The sequence below is a fragment of the Vipera berus genome (genome assembly GCF_964194415.1).
Source record: "Vipera berus genome assembly, chromosome: 3".
Taxonomy (NCBI): Eukaryota; Metazoa; Chordata; class Lepidosauria; order Squamata; family Viperidae; genus Vipera; species Vipera berus.
In genome coordinates this window covers 110,796,691-110,822,336 of record NC_138204.1, presented here as the reverse complement: position 1 = coordinate 110,822,336, position 25,646 = coordinate 110,796,691, and the positions used below count along the sequence as shown (strand labels likewise).

Here is a 25,646-nt window from a genome sequence, read left to right as displayed (position 1 = left end):
GTTGGTTCCACACACCCACAGCGGGGAGTGGCAAAACGGAAGACCAGCCGCAGGAGATGATGATCGGTCCATGACAGGGGCGTAACAATTGGGGAGCCCCCACCAAGATCATCTAACCACCGTCCAGATAGAAAAACCAAGTCAAGGGTGTGGCCTCCCACATGAGTCGGTCCATGAATTACTTGCGTCAGGTCCATGGCTGTCATGGAAGCCATGAACTCCCGAGCTAACTCAGATGATCCTCCCAGGGATGGTAGATTGAAGTCACCCAAAACTATAAGTTTGGGGAACTCAATCACCAACCCCGAGAGGATGTCGAGAAGCTCAGGCAGGGCTGCTGCTGCGCAACTAGGCAAAAGGTACACCAGCAGCAAGTCCAACTGCGCCCTAGGACCACATCTCAGGAGGAGTGACTCACACCCGACTATCTGGAGAACGGTGGCCTCCTGCAGACATAAGGTCTCCCTCATAACCACAGCCACTCCCCTACCCCTACCCTGAGTCCGAGGCCGGTGTACCACCCGGAAGCCTGGTGGGCAAAGATCAACCAGGGGATACCACCCTCTGGGCCCAACCAGGTCTCCGTGATGCAAGCCAGGTCCGCATGCTCACCCTCGACCAGATCTCGGACGAGAGGAGCCTTATTAACGACGGCCCTGGCGTTCAGGTACACCAGCCGGAGCTCAGGTGGCTGCACATCCTCACTCCCGGGGCCTTGGGGTGAAGGCAGAGGGTCGGAGCGCCTCACCGCTTGTAGATAGCGGGGATGCCCTCCCGGATATCGATACGGCCCTCTCTTCATACACCTGCTGCCATTCCTTAACGTCGTGGGAATAGGAAGTCCCACGACCCGCTCCCGAGCTCCTGAGGCAGCAGACCCCTGGCCTGAACAACGGTTGGTGGATTACCCCCCATTTCCAACCAACCACGACTTTCCCCCCTCCCTAACCCCACAAAAAAAATGATTAAAAAAATAATCAGGGGCCTCTTATTAAATTTATACCGGAGGCCCCTGCCCCTGCCCTACCATCTCTCAGGGTCCCAGCAATCGGGCCCTTCATCAAGAGGAAGCATGAAGAGTGAGGCACCCAGGATGGGGGGGCCCCCTGAGGGCGAACAAACCTTTACACGTGGGGGTGGGCTATTTGTGTGTATCAAAACTCTTTTCCAAAGACACCTTAAACTATAGTGCCAAATTTCAGTTTCCCATCATTTTTAGATAAGTGAAAAATAGAGTGTCAATAAAAACCAAATCCAGTTTTAAAAAATCAAGGAACTTCCTCCCCAAAAGAACAACTGATCAACAATCCACATAATTTTCATTGCCCTCTTCACTGAAGCCATTCCTCCAAAATACTTAAACCCTTGGCCACCATCAATTCTTACTACAGGTGACTATTTTATAATTAAATGTCTAAACTTTATTTCTGTAAACTGATGACAATTCAATGGATTATTTACAGGGATAATACACTGGAGCCTTTAAGGATTCATCCAGAGAAGCTGAATTCAGTAGCACAGGTTCCTTGCTCAAAATCTGTTTTGAATGGAGCTCTTTTCTCTCAGCTTTTATCTTTGGATAACATGGGTATCTTGCAAAAGGATTTTGAATCTGTAACATCAAGCAGGAGGAGCCATAACACAGCTATGGGATCCATGTCTTTGACTCCTCAGCCATTTATGTCATCTACTGTACAACCCACCATTAATCATTATAAACATAAATTAGACCGTATTGAAGCCCTAAAGGCAACTGCAGCCTCTCTTTCAAACAGAATTGAAAGTGAAGCCAAAAAATTAGCTGGGGCTGGCATTAACTATGAAGCAGCATGGGATACTGAACGTGACTTGTTGCAAAGAGATGAAGGTGAGACCTGCTGGGCAAAAGCCAGCAGCCCTCCTGTGAGAGAAGATGATGTCTTTTCAGCTAGGCTTCAGAAAATGTTGGCAACCTGCAATTCACACACAACTTTTGATGATAACCTTCCTGGAATGGGAAATCTCAATGAGTTTAAAAAGCTCCCAGAGACTATTAGTTCTCACACAGGTGCTCTCGGTCTTCCAGGCAATAATACATCTGAAGGAATATTGGGAAACCTGTCTCAAAAGCAAACATGCCCTGCTGGGCCTGAAAACAAACCTGCGGTTCTGAATGATAGTGGGAGTTCCTTAAGTGAAGGTCTACTCAGCACTGGCTTTCTCTCTGAGGAAGAAGGTGAAAAATCTAATAATCCATCCTTGAAGATTGCCGAGGCATTAAATGAAAAAGAGTTCCGTGTTGCAGATAAAACTGCTTATGAACCCATAAAAGAATTTCAGAAGGAGGCAGAAAATTATTTACCTATTTTCACACAGATTAGGAATGGTCCAAAACCATGGGAAGAACTTCTCAAGGGAAGTCCACATAGTGTCATCAACATCTTTATAAAATCTTATCAGTTGTGTGGGAAAGGTGAGCAAATGCATATCTTTTGATATTTCTGATTTTTTGTTAGGTAAACAATTAAATGAATATGTGTTGAAGTCCTGTGTTCTACATGCAATACCTGAGCCTAGTTTTGCTGATATCAGTACCTGCCGATATGTACAACATTTTTAATTTGTTTTGGAAATGTTGGCTGCTATACTTTTTTGGAATGAAGTCAATCATTTGTTAAAAAGTTCCACCTCTTTGCATTGCCAGAGAAAGAATCTTTTTTAGTTCTTTGTGTAGGCGTTTAGAATTTTCCGAGTTGTTTTGTATGATTGGTCTTTCGGTCATGATCATTTTACCTATTTGCATACTCTATGTTAATCTTTTTGTTGAAATGGAAATTCTTCTGAAATATTGGTTGTATTTCATTTTTCACTTTCCTCCTTCTGCCAGAATCTGAAGAACATGCAGGGCAGGGATCATCAACACATCGACCTTTACTTCCTGCCATGAGCCCTCCAGATAGTATTGCTTCTTATGAGGATGGGTTCATCTCATCACAAGGAAGTGGTACATCGATGGACAAAAAGTCTACACCTGAGCACAGGTATATATTTTTCAAACGGGTAATGAAGCTATAAAATAAGAGGGGAAAAGTTATTTTCATTGGATAATATGTGGTTATATATATATATATATATATATAAGTGTATAATAGCTAATGTCTCAATACTCTTAGTCTAGTATTCTTTAATGATACAAATTGCTGTCTGAAAATTCTGAATTCTCAGGTTTAAAATTTTGGTATTTCAACATTTTTGTTAGGATGTTTTAAATTGGGACTGCGACAGGTAGACCTTGACTTACAGCCAGCTTTTTAACGACCATTCCACAATAATGACTGCCTTGGAATGGATGCCTTATGACTCATAAAGCACTTCTGGCCATCAAAAAACATTGCACTCCCCCCCCCCCGGCCCTTGGTCACATGTTCACATTTTGGGCTGTTGGCAATAAGTTGCCAAGGGCCTGGCAATCCTGTGATCAGCATTTGCAATCTTCTCTTGTCGGTTTCCCGAGAAAGCCAGTGGAGAAGCAGGCTGGGGAGACTTCAGGCGGAGGGGACGTAGGATTTGAGGTCAGTTCCCCGAGTGCACCAAGGGATTTCTCCTCTTTTCTGTGCAAGGAGAGGAAATCTTCCTGCACGCTGGAGGAATGGAGCTCAAATCCAGTGGGAATGGTAGGGAACACAGCGAACGCCTGTGGAGATTCTCAGTCAGCCAGGTGATAGTTGTCTCGAAGGTGCTTTTATCAAAAGGCCATTGGACTGTGTTTTTCTTTCTCCTTGAGGAAGAAGAAGAAAACATTTCACTTCTCATCCAAGAAGCTTCATCAGTTGTGACGATGGAGGGATAGAAGGATAGGTAGTGAACACAGTGGTCTCATGATTGTTCTTGCTGATGGAGTGAGGAGAGGGCCCAGACCTCCTGCATAAGGTGGGAGGCCTGTGCCGTCTCACTGCCTTATCGTGCCCTGGAGGCTGCAGCCCTCTCCCTGATGCTCTGCTTAACAACCGAAATCATCTTTTAATGACCACAACTGAGAAAGCTGAAATTGCAGTCGCTGAGCAAAGCGGTCATATTTAATAACCATTTCATTCAACAACCGAGATTCCAGGCCCAATTGTGGTGGTTAAATGGAAGCCTATTTGTATACCCCTTCTTGGATTACTGCCTTGTTGTGGCGAAGGGGCTTGCGTAATTCAATGAAGCTATGAGCTATGCCATGCAGGGCCACCCAAGACGGAAAGGTCATAGCAGAGAGTTCTGACAAAACGTGATCCACTGGAGAAGGAAATGGCAACCCACTCCATTATCTTTGCCATGAAAACCCTATGGACAGTTCCAAAAGGCAAAATGATATGACGCTGGAAGATGAGCCCCTCAGGTCGAATGGCGTCCAATATGCTACTGGGGAAGAGCAGAGGGCTAGTACTAGTAGCGCCAGAAAGAATGAAGCGACTGGGCCAAAGCCGAAAGGACGCTCAGCTGTGGATGTGTCTGGTGGTGAAAGGAAAGTCCGATGCTGTAAAGATTTTTTCTCCATAGGAACCTGGAATGTAAGATCCATGAATCAAGGAAAGCTGGACGTGGTCAAACAAGAGATGACAAGACTAAACATCGACATCTTAGGTATCAGCGAACTAAAATGGACAAGAATGGGTGAATTTAATTCAGATGACCATCAGGTATACTACTGCGGGCAAGAATCCCTCAGAAGAAATGGAGTAGCCTTCATAGTCAATAAAAGAGTAGGAAAAGCAATACTGGGATACAATCCTCAAAATGACAGAATGATCTCAGTTCGAATCCAAGGGAAACCATTCAATATCACAGTAGTCCAAGTCTATGCCCCAACCACCGGTGCTGAAGAGGATGAAATTAACCGGTTCTATGAAGCCCTACAGCACCTTATAGAACTAACACCAAAAAATGATGTTCTTATCATCATGGGGGATTGGAATGCTAAAGTAGGAAGCCAAAAGATAACCGGAATAACAGACAGGTTTGGCCTTGGAGTACAAAATGAAGCAGGGCACAGGTTGATAGAATTTTGTCAAGAGAATATGATGGTCATAGCAAACACTCTTTTCCAACAACCCAAGAGACGGCTTTACACATGGACATCACCAGACGGTCAACACAGAAATCAGATTGACTATATGCTCTGCAGCCAAAGATGGAGAAGCTCTATACAGTCAGTAAAAACAAGACCAGGAGCTGACTGTGGCTCAGACCATGAGCTTCTTGTTGCAAAGTTTAGGCTTAAATTAAAGAAAGTAGGGAAAAGCGCTAGGCCAGTCAGGTATGAATTAAATCATATCCCTGTTCAATATACAGTAGAGGTGACAAATAGATTTAAGGAATTAGATCTGATAGACAGAGTGCCTGAAGAACTATGGACAGAGGTTCGCAACATTGTACAACAGGTAGCAACCAAAACCATCCCAAAGAAAAAGAAATGCAAGAAAGCAAAATGGCTGTCTGAGGAAGCTTTGCAAATAGCTGAGGAAAGGAGGGAAGCAAAAGGCAAGGGAGAAAAAGAAAGATATGCCTAATTAAATGCAGAATTCCAAAGAATAGCTAGAAGAGATAAGAATGCCTTCTTAAATGAACAATGCAAAGAAATAGAAGAAAACAATAGAATAGGGAGGACCAGAGATCTTTTCAAGAAAAATGGAGAGATGAAAGGAACGTTTCGTGGAAAAATGGGCATGATAAAGGACCAAAATGGCAGGGACCTAACAGAGGCAGAAGAGATTAAGAAGAGGTGGCAAAATTACACAGAAGGAACTATACAAGAATGAGCTTAACGTCCCTGATAATCACAATGAGGTGGTCACTGACCTCGAGCCAGACATCCTAGAATGTGAAGTGAAATGGGCCTTAGAAAAGCTGAGCAACAACAAAGCTAGTGGAGGTGACAGTATTCCAGCTGAGCTATTCAAAATCTTAAAAGACGATGCAGTAAAAGTGCTACACTCAATTTGCCAGCAAATTTGGAAAACTCAACAGTGGCCACAAGATTGGAAAAGATCAGTTTACATTCCAATTCCAAAGAAAGGCAGTGCCAAAGAATGTTCAAACTACCGCACCATTGCACTCATTTCTCACGGTAGTAAAGTTATGCTTAAAATCCTACAAGCTAGACTCCAGCAGTATGTGGATCGAGAACTACCAGAAGTACAGGCAGGATTTCGAAGAGGCAGAGGAACTAGAGATCAAATTGCTAACATACGCGGGATCATGGAGAAAGCTAGAGAGTTCCAGAAAAACATCTACTTCTGCTTCATTGACTATGCTAAAGCCTTTGATTGTGTGGATCATAACAAACTGTGGCAAGTCCTTAAAGAGATGGGCGTACCAGACCATCTTATTTGTCTCTTGAGAAACCTATATGCGGGCCAAGAAGCAACAGTGAGAACTGGACACGGAACCACTGATTGGTTCAAAATTGGGAAAGGAGTCCGGCAAGGCTGTATACTGTCGCCTTGCCTATTTAACTTATATGCAGAGCACATCATGAGAAAGGCAGGGCTAGATGAATCAAAAGTTGGAATTAAGATTGCCGGAAGAAACGTCAACAACCTAAGATACGCAGATGATACCACTCTAATGGCAGAAAGTGAAGAGGAACTAAAGAGCCTCTTGTTGCGAGTGAAGAAGGAGAGTGCAAAACATGGGTTGAAACTAAACATTAAGAAAACCAAGATCATGGCATCTGGCCCTCTCAATTCCTGGCAAATAGATGGGGAAGAAATGGAGGTAGTGACAGATTTTATTTTCCTGGGCTCCAAGATCACTGCAGATGGGGACTGTAGCCAAGAAATTAAAAGACGCTTGCTCCTCAGGAGGAAAGCCATGGCAAATCTAGACAGCACACTAAAAAGCAGAGACATCACCCTGTCAACAAAAGTGCGTATAGTCAAGGCTATGGTCTTCCCAGTTGCATTGTATGGCAGTTAAAGTTGGACCATAAGAAAGGCTGAGCGCCAAAGAATTGAAGCCTTTGAACTATGGTGCTGGAGAAGACTCCTGCGAGTCACTTGGACTGCAAGGCAATCAAACCAGTCAACCTAGAGGAGATCAATCCTGACTGCTCTTTAGAAGGCCACATCCTGAAGCTAAAACTCAAATATTTTGGCCACCTAATGAGAAGGAAGGACTCACTGGAGAAGAGCCTAATGCTGGGAAAGATTGAGGGCAATAGAAGAAGGGGACGACAGAGAATGAGGTGGCTGGATGGAGTCACTGAAGCAGTAGGCGTGAGCTTAAATGGACTCCAGAAGATGGTAGAGGACAGGAAGGCCTGGAGGAACGTTGTCCATAGGGTCGCGATGGGTCGGACACGACTTCGCAACTAACAACAACAACAACATTTGTATACTATTTATATAAATATGGCATTATGAAATTCCAGCATAAAACCCTTTTTGAGCATTCTGGAGCATGAGAACTCACACTTAAAGAAATAGAAACTAGTGCCAGATTTCTACCAGATTAAAGTAGTCAGTATTTCTTTTTATGTTGAACAGTTCCTGAAATGGTATAAAATGCAGAATTTTTATATTTTGAAAGCAGTTAAAATATTTAGCATGATATTATAAGAGATTATTAATATAAATTTATAAAAACCTGGAGGCCACAAAGTAATGAATGGTAGATCACCAGAGAGCACTTTTCTCTGAAGTCCGTAAATGGCATCTGCCAGGACTCTCTGTAGAACTGGGGCACAGAATTCTTCCCTCAATGTGACTGTGGGGCTCCCACGTCAAATTGTAGATCAATCGTGACCGCCTGTAAGCTGAGGGCATATACCAGTCCATTATCTGATTTTTTAAATATAAACGATGCTGCGCCTCAGTGGTTAGATGGCCTAGACATTGGTATTTGAACATAGATCTTTTTGACATTTATATTTTATTGTGTTTTACTAATCTAAGTGACATATTAATATATATTGTTAGTCCGTATATGATATGTCATATGCTACATAAGTAAATCCAAAGTGCTTTCTAAGCAGGCTTATTAGTTTGAAAATTATACTGAGGGCAAAGCAACTTCTAGGTTCCAGACCCCTGAGTATTCTTTGTTTTTTATCATATTGGGTTTGCCTTTCAAAAAAGGAACGATCATGTTCGGAGAACACAAAGCTTCTCTACAAAATAGATCATCTGACCTGACCCTTACTCTAATAAATATGCAGAGACGAAATGCAGGACTGTGAGGCTAGGAGAATATTGTAAGGAAGGGTTTTTATAAACAAAGCAACAGGCTAGAAGGAAAAGAGACGATGGACTGTGATTGCTATTCCAATATAGCCAGGAGCTCCAAAAGCAGTTTACAGACTGCTAGTGTTTTGTAAGATGTCACGAAAAGTCAGCAAGGTCATTTTCCTTATTGAAATACTGGTTTTAAATTTTATTGTAAATTTCCATTGTATACAATTAATTCTTTTTTATACACTTTATTGTAAAGTTCATTTGATATATAAGTTAAATTTAACAGATAAAAGTAACTGGTACATTTATTTCTTATTAAACTCTTAACTCCAATTAAGTCATTAGTTTTATTCATGGTGGGGGTTCCATAATACGTTTCCATTTCAAGGGAGCTATGATATCAAAGGGTTTGAAAATCCCTGTGTAAAGGAATTAATTAGCCATAATTATATTTATTCACAAAAATCTAGATGGATTTCACCATGAAAATAAAAATATTAACGATGTGTAATTCTGTGCTTGTATTGGCAGCGGCACAAGTAGTACCAGCCTGAAAGGAGAGCTTGCCAGTAAAAAATTGCCTTATGAACACCAAACTATAGAATTAACCCATCATTCCTCAAGATCGCCATCTTCAGGTTCTTCTCGTGCATCCGCATCTTCTAAAAGAAGAGGAAGAAAAGAAAGTAAGAGCTTTTCAGCTGTTTGTTTATTACAAAGATAAGTTTGCTGACCAGTTCATCACGATATACATACATCAAAAAGGCTTTCAGGCCAGTACCAATTACAAAGATTAATTAATCTAAGTCAAATATTAAGGGACCCTTAAGGTAATTTTAAAGGGACGCGGTGGCTCAGTGGGTTAGGACGCTGAGCTTGTCGATCAGAAGATCGGCAGTTTGGTGGGTCGAATCCCGAGTGCCATGTAACAGTGAACGCCTGTTACTCGTCCCAGCTTCTGCCAACCTAGCAGTTCGAAAGCAGGTAAAAATGCAAGTAGAAAAACAGGGACCACTACAGTGGGAAGGTAACAGCGTTCTGTGCGCTTTTGGCGTCTAGTCATGCCAGCCTCATGACCACGGAGACGTCCTCGGACAAGCGCTGGCTCTTTGGCTTTGAAACGGAGGTGAGCACCGGCCCCTAGAGTTGGAAACGACTAGCATGCATGTGCGGGTGAACCTTTACCTTTACCTTTAAGGTAATTTTAGTATTTGTGGAGAATCCTACCACATTCCTGACATCCAACTTCACAGATTTTGGAAAAAATTTGGAACGATTATTAAAATCACCACGAGCAATCAGAGGAACACTATCCAGTTACTATTTTTTGTTTCTAATGTTACTACCGTTATATAATATCGGGTTTGGTAAAATGTATTGTTAAATTTCACTTTTTGTTTGTTGTTGTATGAAGAGTTTTATCATGATTTGAACCATAATCCAGTACAAATACAGGTAGGCTTCAACGTAGGACAACTTGTTCAGCAATCTTTCAAACGATCATGGTGCTGAACCAAGGGTCCTATGATCCATGCCCAAAGTTATGGCTGTTGTAGCAGCCACATGATCAAAATTCAGCCACTTGACGGCCCACCTGCACTTAGAACTGCAAGGGTGCTGCAATTCCCCCCACTCACCTATCTCCCCCCACTTATGCTTTTTTGGCCCCCTGCCATCCTGCACTTCACAACCCCAGCTGACCTTTTCTGCCATCTTCTTGTCTCTGCTTCTAACAAAGCATGCCTGGTCTGGTTGCTACGCCATATGAGGCTGACTTTGCGCTGTAAAAAAGAGGAGAAAGCACAGAACAGCCCCGTCATGAGGCAGTCACTCCTTTGTGCCTCTTCCTGCACCTTATGGGACTGGCTTTATGATGGAAAAAAATATGAAAAAACAAAAAGCCATCCCGTATGGCTCAGGAGCATGGTGCCAAAAGGATATTTTGGCATGCTCTGGCTTCTTAAAGCTGCTTTGTGGGGGGTTTTTCCCATTGCACAAATTGGCCCCATATGGTGGCTAGGCTGGCACACCTCGCCAGCAGCAAGAGCAAGAAGATGGTAGCAGAGCACAAGGCAGCAGTGGTCTTGGAGTGCAGGGTGGCAAGAGCAACTGGGTCTGTTACGGTTGCAGTTTTCCAGGGCATGGCAAGAAGCCCCAGACCCATGTGGTTCTGAGGCTGTTCAGGACTCTGTAAGGCAGGGTGCAAGATGGCCAGAAGGGCAGAGATTGGAGGAGGTAGGTGGGGGGAGTCGCTTACTTGACTGAGGCTCAGAGTTGGGAGGGATCAAGCCCAGAATGGCTTGGATTGGGGTGGATCTTTGGCTAATGATTGGTAAAGTTTGCTTAATGATGGCCACAGGGATTGCTGTGATAGTGGCCACTAAGCAATATGGTCTTGTGGTATCTTGCTTTACGACTGCACTGCTTAGCAGCTAAAATTCCAGGGTCAATTGTCGTAAGTCAAGGACTACCTGTTAATGTAGACTGTGACATTATTTCTTTCAGACTTTCTCTTTCTTGCCAAATATTGCTTTTCTTTAGCTATTATTAAAATCTAATCTCCTCTTCCTGTCTCTGCTTAATTTTTATTCTCAAACCGAATAAAATAGGTTAGACAGAGAATGATTAGTTCAAGATATTTATTTATTTTATTTTATTTATTTTATTACATTTCTATACTGCCCTTTCCCGAAGGACTCAAGGCGGTTTACATGGTAATTAAAAAACCCAAATACAAAAGTTAAAACAGATTTGAAAAGAAAAAAAAAGTCAAATAAGTTTTATGAATGGGATTTAATGGGAGAGTGGCATAACTCTCAGATACAAATATATACTGCACCTCTCTAGTTCTGGCTTAGAATCTCATATTTTTAAAATCTAAAAACATTCACTGTGTTTATCAGTTGGTGGTGGAATTCTTATTTTTTGTATTCACTTTTAAACATGCTTTTCTAAAATACATTACAGAGACAGAATCATTAAATGGATTTCCAAATGCCTCTCTCTGGGAAGAAAGCAAAGTGTCTCCAAAGTGTCCCCAAAGTGACTATGGTTTGGAACAAGCAAAGCACTTACTGTCTAGTAACACAGTGACCAGCAGAGAACAAGAAGCGAACCCAGATTCTGACAATAGTTTAGAGGAACTATCTGGTCACTCATTAATGAGGTAAAATACTATCACCAAACTTTGACTTTAAATCGTATAGCATAGTTTATAATTCAGGTAAGTACTGTAGTAGTACAACAGCATATTATATGGATATATTTAGGGAGTAGGAACCAGTGTTTTTGGAACATTAGACATAATTTACATTTCCTTTCCTTATGCAAGTTTTCAACATAGTCACGTAAGTTTAATACAGCTTTCACTGATATTTGTGAAAGCAGTGAGTGGCTTAAGGGGCCAAGCTCTGAGTGCAGAATTTTGCATTTATTTGGTTGATTGATCTGGATCTGATTTGATCTGTAATCAAAAACATTTTTGCAGTTTACAGCATCCATCAATACAAACGATAAAACATCCACTATAAAATCATAAAATAATAAAAGAGATCTAACATACCCAGTGCTTAAAAGAGAATGTCAGCTCATATATCAAAGACTTTATGAAAATGGTTTAGTTTTAATAGCTTACAGAAACGCATAAGATATGGCAGACTGAATTTTGAAGAGAATAAAGCTATCTCAAATATCCCAAAATTCTGAATTTTGAGTTAGTTTGATTTCTTTAGAATCATTACTGAAAATAAACCCTCATCCTAACTTCCGTTGAGTGATATGACAGACAAAATAATTGTCAATATCAAATCATAACTATTCCATCCCTTTTTTTATTGAAAAGTTTTACAATACATTTTTGAATACAAAAAACTCCCTCCTCCCCCTCCCCTCTCCCCAACCCTCCCCTCCCCCCTCCCCGATTTCCCAGAGCTGAATACAGGGTATAGTGATGCAAACATAAGCTAAAATATGCTAACAACAAAAATAAAACATTAAATTCTATCGCACTTTTAACTCTCCATAATCATAATATTAATGAATTAACAACTAACTAATTATACATCATAAAAATCCACTACTTATTCAAATGCTAAATGAAACTTTTTAGTCCCATATTCATTCTGAATATATTCAATCCATCTTCTCCATTCCACAATATATCTCTGTTGCGATTGGTCTTTCAAATATACTGAAATCTTTGCCATTTCCGCCAGGTTAGAAACTTTCAAAGTCCACTCTTCTATAGTCGGCAGTTCTTCCTTCCAATATTGCGCTAGTAAAAGTCTCGCTGCCGTAATTAGATTCAACATCAACTTAATGTCTATAACAGTAGTATCTGTAATAATACCCAATAAAAACAATTGCGGAGAAAACTTTATCCTTTTCTTAAATATCTTTTGCATATTCCACCAAATTTTAATCCAAAAAGCTTTAACCTTTTTACAAGTCCACCATATATGAAAATACGTTGCATCCTCACAACCACACCTCCAGCATTTGGGCTGGCAGTTCGGATACATACATGCTAATTTTTTAGGGTCTAAATGCCACCTATAAAACATTTTATAAAAATTCTCTCTTAAATTTTGAGCCTGCGTAAATTTTACATTTGTAACCCAGATCTTTTCCCAAGTATCCATTGTTATAACTTCTTGGAAATTCTGGGCCCACTTTATCATACAATCTTTAACAAGTTCCGTTTCTGAGTCAATTTCTATCAATGCATTATATGTCCTTTTAATATGTGCTTGACCTTGATCTCTAATTTGTTTTACCAAATGTTCATCAGTCATCGAAAAGCCAGCTTTCTGATCCTCTTTCCATCTTGCCTGTAATTGCCCATACTGGAACCAAGTTTGTACAATCTTTTCTTCTTTTAAAATATTATATGGCTTTAATTGCCATACATTCCTTTCTAAACTTAAAATTTCCTTATATGTAGTCTCATCCTGTTTGAATCCCACATTTATATTTTCTATTGCATGTTTAGGTTTTGTCCAAATTGGTATCTTAGAATTTAACTTATGTCTATACTTTTTCCAAACTCGCAACAGAGCATACCTTAAAATATGTATCTTAAACACATTATCCACCTTCTTATCATACAATAAATATGCATGCCAACCAAATAACAAATCATGACCCTCAAGATTTAATAATCTCCCTTGTGTTAAATTAAACCAGTCACTTATCGATGACAAAGCAGCAGCCTCATAATATAATTTAAAATTAGGCATTTTAAGACCACCTCTTTCACGTGTATCTTGCATTATCTTAAATTTAACTCGTGGCTTTTTCCCTGCCCAGACAAATTTATTAATTCCTTTTTGCCATTCCTCCAAATTTAAATCCTTTTTAAGTATAGGTATCATTTGAAATAAAAATAAAATTTTTGGCAAAACATTCATTTTCACTGCTGCAATTCCTCCCAATAAAGATAATTGTAGTTTTTTCCAACTATCTAATTCTTTTTGTATTTTTCCCCATAAAATTTCGTAGTTATTTTTATATAACTTCACATTTGAGGCTGACAGATATATCCCCAAATATTTAAACATTTTAACTATTTCAAATCCCGTTAGCTCTTCTAAAACAGCCTTTTGTAATACAGTCATATTCTTAGACAATATTTTAGTTTTTTGTGTGTTTATCTTAAATCCAGAAACTTTCCCATATAACATTATTATCTCCATCAATTCTACAACTGAATAATCCGGCTGAGTTACTGTAATAACCAGGTCGTCTGCAAACGCCCTCAATCTATAATCCTGATCTTTTATTTGAATTCCCCTAATTTTATTTGAATCTCGTATTTTAATCAGTAATATTTCCAATGTTAAAACAAACAATAAAGGTGACAGCGGACACCCCTGTCTTGTACCCTTTTCAATATTGCATGATTCTTTCAAACTGTTATTTACTATTATACGGGCTGTTTGCTTCTGATATATTGCCCTAATAGGTTGTAAAAATTTTTCCCCAAATTCCATTTTCTCTAATACTTTCGTCAAAAATTGCCAATCCAATTGATCAAAGGCTTTTTCAGCATCCAAAAAGATCAGCGCTGCGGGGATCTGATTATTTCTTTCCAAAAATTCCAATAGATCTACAATGTGTCTCACATTATTCTTCATTTGTCTACCACTTATAAATCCAGTTTGATCACTATGAATCACTTGTTGCATTACCTTCATTAATCTGTTGGCTAAGATTTTTGCAAATATCTTATAATCAGTATTTAAAAGCGATATTGGTCTATAGTTTTTGGCTTGGGTGGCATCCTGATCTTCCTTTGGGATCAACGAAATAAAGGCAGTTTTCCACGATGGAGGCACCCCTCCTCCCAATTGAATTGTCTTAAACAATTCCCTTAAAGGTTCCACCATTTCTAACTGTAAATTTTTATAATAAACGGCAGTCAAACCGTCAGTTCACGGCGGTTTACCCACTTTTAATTGTTTAATTGCTAGAAAAATTTCTTCATCAGTTATCAATTGGTTCATCCCTTCCTTTTGTTCTCGCGTAAGAACAGGAATATTGGCTTTCATCAAATATTCATCTATATCTACATCTCTAATCTTATCTCTAGCATACAACTTAGAATAAAAATCAACAAAAGTCTTTTTAATAAAATTCTGCTGATACACTACTTTACCCTTATGTTCTATTCTATCTATATTACAAGCTCTTTGCTTCTTCCTTAACAAGTAAGCTAACCATCTACCCGGTTTATTAGCATTACAAAAAGTGTTATGTCTAGCATACCGTAAGTTAGTTGCCACTTGATCTGCCATTAACATATCAAACTGACCCCTTAATAAAGTAATTACCTCTTTGATCTTCCCATCAGATGGATTCAGAATTAAAGCCTTTTCTTTTTCCTTAATTTCATCCTCTAATTCTTTCCTCTTAAATTCCAATTTACGTCTACGTTTATTGTTCAAATATATTAATACACCTCTCATATAAGCTTTACTTGCATCCCAAACCATCTCAATAGAAGTACCTTTATGCATATTAATTTTAAAAAATTCTTTCATCTTGTTTTTTACACTCTTCCACATTTTCCTGGTATCTAAACAAATTTTCATTTAAACTCCAAGACTATCTATCTCCATTATCTTTTTCTATCTCCAACCATACTGGACTATGATCAGATATAGTTCTTGGACAAATCTTGATGATCTTAATCCTAGGAAAAAAATCATTAGTAATTAATACAAAATCGATCCTGGAGAAAGATTGATGCCTGTCGGAGAAAAAAGTAAAGTCTTTTTCTTGCAAATTCCTTTCTCTCCAAACATCTCTTAATTCCAAGTCATCTTTCATCTCAAAAAAAGATTTAGGCAGTTTAGCATGACTTGGCGTGCTTTTAAAAAGGCCTCCCTTGTCCATTTGTACATCCAAAACGCCATTCCAATCTCCCATAAAAATACAAGATTTATAATCCCACTGAATAATCTTGCTGTGTAATAAAATGTAAAAATCTCCTTGCTGTTGATTAGGAGCGTATAATCCAACCAAAAGCGTTTTCTTGCCTTCTATTAATATTTCAATTATAACATATCTTCCTTGTTTGTCTGCTTCAATTAAATTCGCTGTTAAAGTATTCTTAACATAAATAACAACTCCATTTTTCTTATCAGGCGCGGAAGCAATAAACTGTGTGCCCAACCTAAAGTTTACCAAGTACTTTTGATCAACCGCTCGAATATGTGTTTCCTGTAAGCAAATAACATCGTTTTTAAATTGCTTTAGATATTGAAATACTTTCTTTCTCTTATGTGGTGAATTTAGACCATTAACATTCCAAGTTAGAAGCTTTGTCGCCATCTTTTGCGACCTGAAGCTTTTGGAGCGCCTCTTCCAAAATCACCTGCACTCTCTTTGGTCTCGCTCCTCCCACTGCTTCACTGTAAGTAAGTTTTTGCGATGCGATCATAACTTTCTGCTGTTCTTGCTCTTGTCTCATTCATCTAGCTGCAGCACGTGTCATTCTTTGGTCTCTGACCTCCTCCGTTGGTACTGAAATCTGATCCACTCCTGTAACTTTCTGGAATTCTCCATCTTTCAACTGCGTAACTCCTTCAGCACCTTGTGTACTCTCACTTTGTGGTTGACGCTCTCCTTCACCATTCTTCCTTTTGAATTCCAGAAGTGGTATGGGGCCTGCCTTCAGAATGTTGGCATAAAAATCACGTGCCTGTAAAACTGTGAGAAGACGGTATCTCGTACCTGCGTGCATCACCACCATACCTACTGGAATCTCCCATCTGAACTGGATATCCCGTCTTCTTAATTCTTCTGCCAAAAAAGCAAATTTTTTCCTTCTCCTTAAAATTCTTGGAGGGATCTCTTTTAAGATCAAAACCTCTTGCTCTGCAACTGTAAATTTGCTATTATAAAAGGCTTGAATAACCTCATTTCTAATTGCTCTCTTTGTAAAATAAACCACCACATCTCTAGGTAGCTTCCTTTGTCTTGCAATCCAGGAATTAACACGAAATATTTTATCTATATCCACCATAATATCTTCTGCTGAGAGCCCCAGAACCTGTTCAAGGGCTTCTGAAACTACTTTTTTCAGATTTTCCTTAGGGTCTTCCTTCAACCCTCTAATTCTCACAGCAAACTCCATCTCTATGCTGAACCAATAATAAATCGTCATCAATCTTTTCCATCACCGTTTCAGCATCCGTCATTTTGGCATCTAATCTCATATTATTTTGGCTAAGTTCTTCCACTCTCTCAGCCAAACGTTCAATACAAACAGCCATGCCTTGAAGTGCAAGTAAGATGTCTGCCCTTATTTCTGTGTTTTTCTCCTCAATACGTTCAGCTAATTGCTGAGATTGCTTTTTCAAAGCCTCTTGCAAAACATCCTGCAGATCTTGTATTTCAAGGCTGGTGCGGGTGCAGGTGCCGGGGGGGGGCATTAAAGCCTGTAACGAAGATTGCTGAACTGGCGAAGCCCCCGCGCTTCTAGTAACTTTAGTTGATTTGGCAGCCATTTTCACCCATTTAATTCTATTGCGCACTTTCACTTTTAAAAGTCTCCACAAAGTTTACTGAGTTAAAGTTCATATACTTGCTCTGACAGCATTCTCTTTCACAGCTCTGCCTGCATCCAAGTAATCAAAAGTTCACTCTCGCTGGCAGGGATGGTTGCAGCATCCTGCTCTGCTTCAAAGCCTTGGAGCAGAGGCGTCCCGGAGTCCTGAGCGAACTCAGGCTTCGGGGGGGCTCAACCCTTCAACCACCGAGTTTCAACTCTGGAGGTCTGGGGGAGCTCTACCCCTGCCTGGGTGCTCACCCCCTCCTCTTCTCCCGAGGAGCGGGCTTCCGAGCCGCCAAACAGCTGATCGTCGCTGTTTTTGGCAGCTCTATGGAAACAACGGGGCTGACAGCCGTCAACGGAGCCTTGCCACCCGGAAGTCCCTATTCCCTTCCTTTTTTATTTATATGCATAAAATGCTAAGAGCAAAACTCATTTGCTAAAATTGGTCTAGTTGGGTCAGAAGCAAATTTAGGTTTAACACTATATTTACTCAACAGTGAGCCATAATAAGTCCCTATTCTAATAAATGCATATTAATTGTACACGTTGATATTTATAGTTTATTTTAGATATATTCTTTAAAGCCATATAATGTGAAAAGAGGTGTCTTTGCCCTTTCATTTGTTCAATTCTCTTGAAATTCAACTAATGTATTTTCAAAGTTTTTATTCTTTTAAAACATATTGGTTGTAGAGCTGGAAACAATGGCCAAACGTAACACACCAAGGTAAAATATTTCAGGTTTTTATTGTTTCAGAAAGCCATACCTCACCATTTTGCCCAAGATAGAAACATTTAGTTAACTGATTAAAATCAGTTTCAGAAATCAAGATGTTTTGGCTCATTTAAAATTAAAGAAACTATGGTTAATTTACTGGTTTGCTTATGCTATAAAAAAAGAAATCTAGCTTAGGTTATTATTATGGTCAGAATAGCATATAGAACAGAGGTCCCCAACCTTTTGGGCACCAGGGACTGGTTCTGTGGAGAGAGGTTTTTCCGTGGACCGGAGGGGGCGTGGCTTTGTGTGCTGCCTGCATCATGTGGATGGGGCTTTCCTTGTTTGTGTGGACCAGTTGCTGGCAAGCCGCAGCCTGGTACTGGTCCATGGACGGGGATGGGGACCCTTGATATAGAACATTGAGAAAAATAAATACACAGCATGAACAAGGAATCTAGACATTCTCTTGTGTTGCGTTTATTTGAAATACGTTTTCTCATCCTGTCTAGTGTATGAAAATATATCCAACTGATGAAAAACCACAAATTTAGTTTGTAATTTTTATATCAGTAGTTCTTTTCTAAATAGTAAATACCTTTAAACTATCATTTTAAACTGCTGCTTTATGTTTTTGAGCATAAATACTTTTTCTAATTAGCTTTTGTTTGTTTAGTCTCCCAGATAAAGTTAGATCACCAAGAACGATAAGCTCTCCTCAGTCTCCAAATATACAGAAAAAAATGGATCCTGTAGGAAATACAGCAGAAAAACATAGATCTTTACATTCTCCCAGAAACATAGCTTCGGGATCTATGCTAAATCCAGCCTTCTCTGACCTAAGTATTGGAAACAACAGGACTGGAACCAATATTCAGAACGGTGAGCTGGCAAAGAATGGAAAAATCTATAGAATATGCTATATTTGATATAGTTTATATAGGGTGATTTGAGCAAATACATATAGTTGTTTACTAATTTGTGTACTGATTTTACAGGTTCCATGTGCTTCTCACCTGCTGGTCTCCAGCATCGTATGTCTGCAGAACTTAACTACCTAAGCACTATTGAAGAGTCGCTACACCAAATCTCTGATATAGAACGTGTGCGAGGAATATCACTTGCACAGCAGGAAAGTGTTTCTCTGGCTCTAATATTAAAGGTAAGATTAATGAATCTGAAATTCCTTAAAATACTTAGCATGTATTTTCAGTTTTTTTTATCTTTTGGAAATTTCAGTTCTCAAACCTTTCACTCCATGTACAAAAAGTTTCTATTAATAATTGTAAAAGTAACCAAAAGTTGTTATTTTGGCTTTTATTGGTTTTGACACTCACTGCAAAGTATCTAAGCAGAGGATTAGAAGACTAATAGTAAGGCTGGGAGAATTTTATTTCGGGAGTATCCAAGATTGACATTGGAACTCTCTAAACTAAAGCAACAGAAAGTTTGGGATCTTTATTCCAGTAATTGTGTATTTTTGAAATCTAATTTTGCTAAAAAAAAAAAGATATAGCTATAATTTTCAGAAATGCTTAAAATATGTTAATTATATTTTGTGTTTTATCCTTAAATACCAGGGGTCGTATACTGTGGTTTTTGTATTTTAATAATTGTACAACCATTCAGAGTTACTATTTCGAGGTGGGCAGCTATATGTATCCAATTAATTACATAGGTTATTCACTACGAAATTGGTACTAAAATGTATTAAAGTAGGAGCAGATGCTGAAGTATTAAATCAAATTATTTTATAATTATTTCATTATATCTTATAATTATAATTAAATATCTGAAATATTAAAGCTACTTAATTAAAATCATTTAATTTTGGTAATGAGCCATTGCTGTTTTTAAATGATGAAAAATTGTATGACCTTTTCCATAGTTCTATAAAAAGGAAAAATGTAACTGAATAAACAATAACTAAAATTTCACCTTTAGTCCCAGCAGCAGAGGCATGAGAGGGACTTGGCCCTTCTAAAGGCAGAGCAAGAGTTGTTGCAAAACCAAAGGAATCTGGAAGAGGCAAAACAAAAAGCAGCTCAGGTATTGTAGCATTTTAAATAGCATGAAAAAACCCTGCAGAGTAGAATCCTTTTCCGTAGGGAAGTGGCTGACAATGGCAATGGATGGTAATTTAAAATGATAGGCAGTATATTGATATATTGGAACATTGTGTTAGTGGTGCATAGCATTAGTGATTAGCAAAAGCATTTCTTCACAAAGTGCTGTATTTTGCCAGTATTTCTTTAAATTATTAGAACTTCCCTTGTTCAAGAATCAGGGTTTCAGCTTGATGATCTTTATTTCTTTTTGAACTACTTATCAGCTTAGAACCAACATACTTACCGAACAGCTTCCTTCCATGTGAGAATTCATATTTTTTATTTATAAAACTGGGATTTAAAATTACATTTCTTATCCATAACATGAAATAAGTTTTGTTATTAAGGTAAGAATCCCTTCCCTAAGGCAAACAGGACGAATTTCATGCTCAGGTTAAGGTCAAAGCACAGCTACACTTTTAGTGAAAGTAAAGAGATTTCAAAAGCAAACTTGTGTCACCATGAATAGGCCCATGCTGAATCATTACATCAGTTGGCACATTCACACCAGGAGGCAGCTGAGACTCTACAGGAGACCACATCTAAGATTGCATCTCATCAGCTGGAGACAGCCCTGTTGACTGCAGATGCTGCTCGTCAGATACGTGAAGTGAGTTATTTTCTGGGGATCTTTATACCTTAACCCATGGGGGTCAAACTCACCTCGTCACGAAACGTGTCATTACGTACTGCAACTTTTTTTGCACTGCTGGAGCTGGGGTAGGGGCGGCCTCCGCATGATGCAACCGGCCCGCGGGCCAGCAGTTTGACACCCCTGCCTTAACCCATAAGAAGTTAATTTATGCATCGGAAACCTGTATTTTGCTGTGCTTTTTATTAGATGACAGAACTTGCACGTTTCCAGATCTCTGATGCAGTTGGTAATACTGCAGCTCCAGTTACTGTATTATTTGACCAAGAACAGAAGCACAATTCAGCATTCATAAAGCAATTAAAGCTTCGCAATATGAACAGGTATTTTATATAGAAATTTAATATGGGGTTAATATTTTTAATGAAGGTAGTTCAATAAGGAAAGTTCGTCAAAGCATCTGTAAATAGTAGATTTCCCTGCTAATTCCGTGGAGGCCTGGAGGAAGAAAATTGGCACTTCACTATGTAATTTTGTTTTCATAAATTTGACTCAAGTGTGTAGGGAAGGGATAACTACGGATGAAGCTTTGGTAATATGTACATGGTACTAAAGCACAGTTTGATTTATAGGGACATACTTGCCTCCAACCCCACCGTCTTTTTTTTTCTTCTTCAAATTGCTGGTTTTGAAAGAAAAAGTCTTTAGTTTTTCCAACCAATTTGGATCCAGTTTCACAGGCTCTCTGGTGTGAAACTTCCTTCTCCTACCAAGTACCTCATCTGTTGCGAGAAAGAAACAGCACAAAACAATGTGCTTAGAGTTTTGCTAGTTCAAATATCCTCTCTTGTTCGCCTATACTTGATAGAAAGAGGAACAATAAAAGCTGATTCCTCTACACATATACTGCATTGGACAGTAACTTTTACTTAACTTTAAAAGATTGCATTTGTATTCAATTATTTGACAGTCAGTTACAAACACTGGTGTGATTTTTAACATAATTCAAACTGTCCTGTTTTCTTTTAATAGAAAAGCAGATTCAATCACTACCCCACCAGGTAAAGAAGAGACAAATGACTCAAAACATAATGATTTGCATACATTTGATAGCTATTCAGAATCATCAAGATCAAAGGCACATTATCAGAGGTGAGACACAAAATTTATAATCACTATATTACGGTAAGTATAAATTCAACCAAGTAAGATTATTTGGTTTACTTAATTCAGGTATTGATAGCTAGTATTTATCGCGAATAGTATTTTCAGTAACCTATATCTCTTTTTGTGTATTAAAACTAGCTCAAAGTATTCTTAAACCAATTGCTATATTTATAAATTTATTATTTATAAATATAGCAATTGGTTTAATGCTTTGAGTTAGTAAACAATTCATTAAATTTATGGGGTTGTCAAATCAAAAGATTCGAGGTAGTATACAGAGTTTTTTTAAAAAATAATACATAACTAGAAATGCTAGCTAATTGGGGAATAAGTTTCTAAAAAGTAGTTTGCAGAAATTTTTGAATATGTAATATTTTGGACATGAAATACCCCAATTCGGTCTTGAATGGAACAGTTACAAACTGTTGACATCTGTTTGAAGTTAAAATGAGTTTGTTTGAATTTTGAATGGTGAGATTTACAAATGATGTAATTTGAGGAGGATGATCTTGAAAATGAGCAAGAGTTCTGGATTCCTAGTACATCTCTGACTCTTCATGTTCTCCCCAGCTGAAATTAATCAGTTTGGACAAATACTTTTAAGAAAGACAAATATCAGTTTTCACTTCTGGGAGATGATTATTTTTGCTGCTTGCACCCCTTACAGGAGCAGTTTTGCAAATGGGCTCCCTTGATAACAGATATTGACATTTTTTTCAAAATTCCTAATACACTTACAAGCCCTAAAATTATGGAAACTCCAGATCCTGAATTTTCAGGCATGAAGTATCAAGAACAAATGGAAATTATGCAAAAGCAAAACTATGTGCTAGAGGAACTTGTTACTCAATGGACTTTACAGTTCTTCTTAAAATAGTTTGAGCCACCGGTGTGTACATATTCTACCAGTTGTATACGTTAGCCTTTATAGCTAGCTCTCCAGGACTGAAAACATTTGCCGTCACTAGGTTATCAAAGACCTTGATTCCGCTTCTTGTAAAAATTTTGGGACCCTGGATTTTAAAAGATTTAATTTTAATGTTATACTCTGTGATGTGAAAGTGAATTCCTAGGGGGAAAGAGTGTAAAGAGTACACAACGCAAGCACATATTTTAGAGTTCATTATTTTATCATATTTATATATAACACTGAATTAGAAATCAATAAGCATACATAAAACAATGACAATTTAAAAATACTACACTAAAAATACAGAGCAGGCGAGGATGATATTAATCACAGTAAGGGAGCCATCACAAAATTTCCCCCGTCCTCTGGAACCCGCAGGCCTGATAACATAGTGAAAGACTTGCAAAATGTTGAAAAAAATGAAGCTGATGTCATTTCCAGAGGGAATAGATTCCATAATGAGTGTACCATAGCAGAGAAGATCTTTTTCTTGGGACCTGCCAAATATAATTCCGTAGCAGTTGGGTTCATAGCATGCCTTCTCTGCAGATCCTATGGGATGGGCAGATATAATTGTGGACAGATGTCCCCTCAGATAACCTGGTCCCATGCCATGAAGAATGTTAAAGGTAAAAAACAGTACCTTGAATTGGAGCCAGAAGCAAACTGGCAACCAGTACAACTTGTGGAGCACAGATGTAATGCATACCACACCTGTATGTCTTTTTATAATGCAGTAGTAGCAGCAGTCGGCAGGAAAGTCCATCTTCAAAGGAAGCCAAGAAACTTTCTCATCATGAAAAACCAAGCAGCTCCATTGAGGAGGAAGCTCCTACAGCAATGAATGATTCATTGCAGAATAACAGTATCCCATCCGTTCCTGATGAGAGAGGTTAGTTTTCAGATCAGTATTTAATTAAAATAATGCTCATTCAGTTTTTGTTTCATAATGATCTGTATTCTTTCCATTGCTGTGTCAGTGGTTTTGCTGATGGGTTACGTGGTAATAATATAAAAATAATTCCCTACCCCTTCTCACCATTCTGCTTTCTTTATGTTTATTTCTGAGTAACCATCTGTTGGACTCTGGGGAACTTGCAGTCTGACAGTATCCACTGCCAGATTGTCCCTGGCTTGCTGTTGCTTTCGTCCTCTTTATTCTTGAAACTACTGGCTGGATAACTCTTTCTCTTCTTGTTGCGCTAGTTATCATTTTTAAGGGAAAAAAATGGTAAACTTAATCTCTACAGGCACGCATACATGTATGAATGCTGTGAAACGAATGTTCAGAATTATTTCGGTTGCTTTCTCTGGTATTTCCAAGAAATGGAATTCTTGGAAATGAGGTGGGGTAGGGAAAGATGTACATTTCAATCACTGTAGCCTTAGTTTTCAGTAGATTCCAGGAAGAGCTATTGTTAGAGAATAGTAACGTTTATTTCTTTATCCCAAGATATACAAGCTGACAGAAGGCAAGGTTAGTTCGCAGCCTAATTTTTTTTTCTGCCATCCCTTCAAAGAAGAAAAAAAAGTATTTTGGAAATAGCTTTCCTAACATTGAATGTTCTGACTCCTTTTGGCAGGACATTTATATATTTATGTACTAGAATTGAATGAATCCTTTAGGAGAAAATGTTTCAAAACATAAATGTGTGTTGTTGTTAGCTGCAAAGTCGTGTCCGACCCATCGCGACCCTATGCACAATGTTCCTCCAGGCCTTCCTGTCCTCTACCATCTTCTGGAGTCCATTTAAGCTCACGCCTACTGCTTCAGTGACTCCATCCAGCCACCTCATTCTCTGTCGTCCCCTTCTTCTATTGCCCTCAGTCTTTCCCAGCATTAGGCTCTTCTCCAGTGAGTCCTTCCTTCTCATTAGGTGGCCAAAGTAGTTGAGTTTTAGCTTCAGGATGTGGCCTTCTAAAGAGCAGTCAGGGTTGATCTCCTCTAGGACTGACCGGTTTGATCGCCTTGCAGTCCAAGGGACTCGCAGGAGTCTTCTACAGCACCGTAGTTCAAAGGCCTCAATTCTTTGGCACTCGGCCTTTCTTATGCTCCAACTTTCACTGCCATACATTGCAACTGGGAAGACCACAGCCTTGACTATACGCACTTTTGTTGGCAGGGTGATGTCTCTGCTTTTTAGTGTGCTGTCTAGATTTGTGTGTACACAATGTCTTTTTAAAAAGCTACAACTTTTTTCTGGTCTGTAGCACCCATCCACAGCACCCACACACCTTCTCACTCATCAGCTTGCTTGCCTAGGGCTCAGGATATATGAGGTCCTCTCTCAATAACTCAGGTGGTCTCTGGGTTACAACAACCTGGTCTGTTGCTAAGCAATGAGGTTAACTGATGTCACGCTTTACGACCCTTATCGCTTAGGGATGGAAAGTCTGATTCCAGTTAAGGTTGTAATCCAAAGACTACTTGTACATATATGCTCTTGTATCTTCCCAAAACGTGTCTCTCAAAGGGTTTACCCAGCTCTATTATGTAATAGTTATCCAAAGAGTCCATGTATATATTTATTGTTTTCATAATAAGGTCGGGAATTTTGATAGGCATATCTATATTTCTATCCATTCAGTCAATATTTACTCATTCTATTTTTGCAACATCATCTTATTTTGTAGTGTTTTCTGTTCTGTAATGAATTCTATGTATTTTTTTCTCCTTCTTGTATTGTGTCTTTTCAGATTCTACCTCTATTGCCACGGAATATTCCCTAAAATTTGATGAGTCTATGACAGAAGATGAGATTGAAGAGCAATCATTTCGGTCTTTGTTGCCTTCCGAGAGCCACCGCCGGATCAATCTGAAGAAACGAAGTCACCAAGTTTATTCTCATGAGGAAGCTTCTGAAAAGCCTACGCTGTTACCTGTTAAGGCAAGATTTC

General features: G+C 39.0%; 1 protein-coding gene across 1 annotated transcript in view; it reads left to right on the top strand.

The window, feature by feature from the left end:
• Positions 1 to 25,646, top strand: part of CEP350 (centrosomal protein 350) — a 129,020-nt gene that overhangs the window by 50,204 nt on the left and 53,170 nt on the right. Inside the window, exons 12-23 of the mRNA XM_081324167.1 lie at positions 1,464 to 2,452; positions 2,867 to 3,020; positions 8,727 to 8,881; positions 11,163 to 11,361; positions 18,648 to 18,853; positions 18,970 to 19,133; positions 19,916 to 20,020; positions 20,549 to 20,689; positions 20,921 to 21,054; positions 21,704 to 21,823; positions 23,486 to 23,640; positions 25,446 to 25,636. Of these exons, the coding sequence (XP_081180293.1) occupies positions 1,464 to 2,452; positions 2,867 to 3,020; positions 8,727 to 8,881; positions 11,163 to 11,361; positions 18,648 to 18,853; positions 18,970 to 19,133; positions 19,916 to 20,020; positions 20,549 to 20,689; positions 20,921 to 21,054; positions 21,704 to 21,823; positions 23,486 to 23,640; positions 25,446 to 25,636 (2,713 nt within the window). The remainder of the gene's footprint in view (positions 1 to 1,463; positions 2,453 to 2,866; positions 3,021 to 8,726; positions 8,882 to 11,162; positions 11,362 to 18,647; positions 18,854 to 18,969; positions 19,134 to 19,915; positions 20,021 to 20,548; positions 20,690 to 20,920; positions 21,055 to 21,703; positions 21,824 to 23,485; positions 23,641 to 25,445; positions 25,637 to 25,646) is intronic.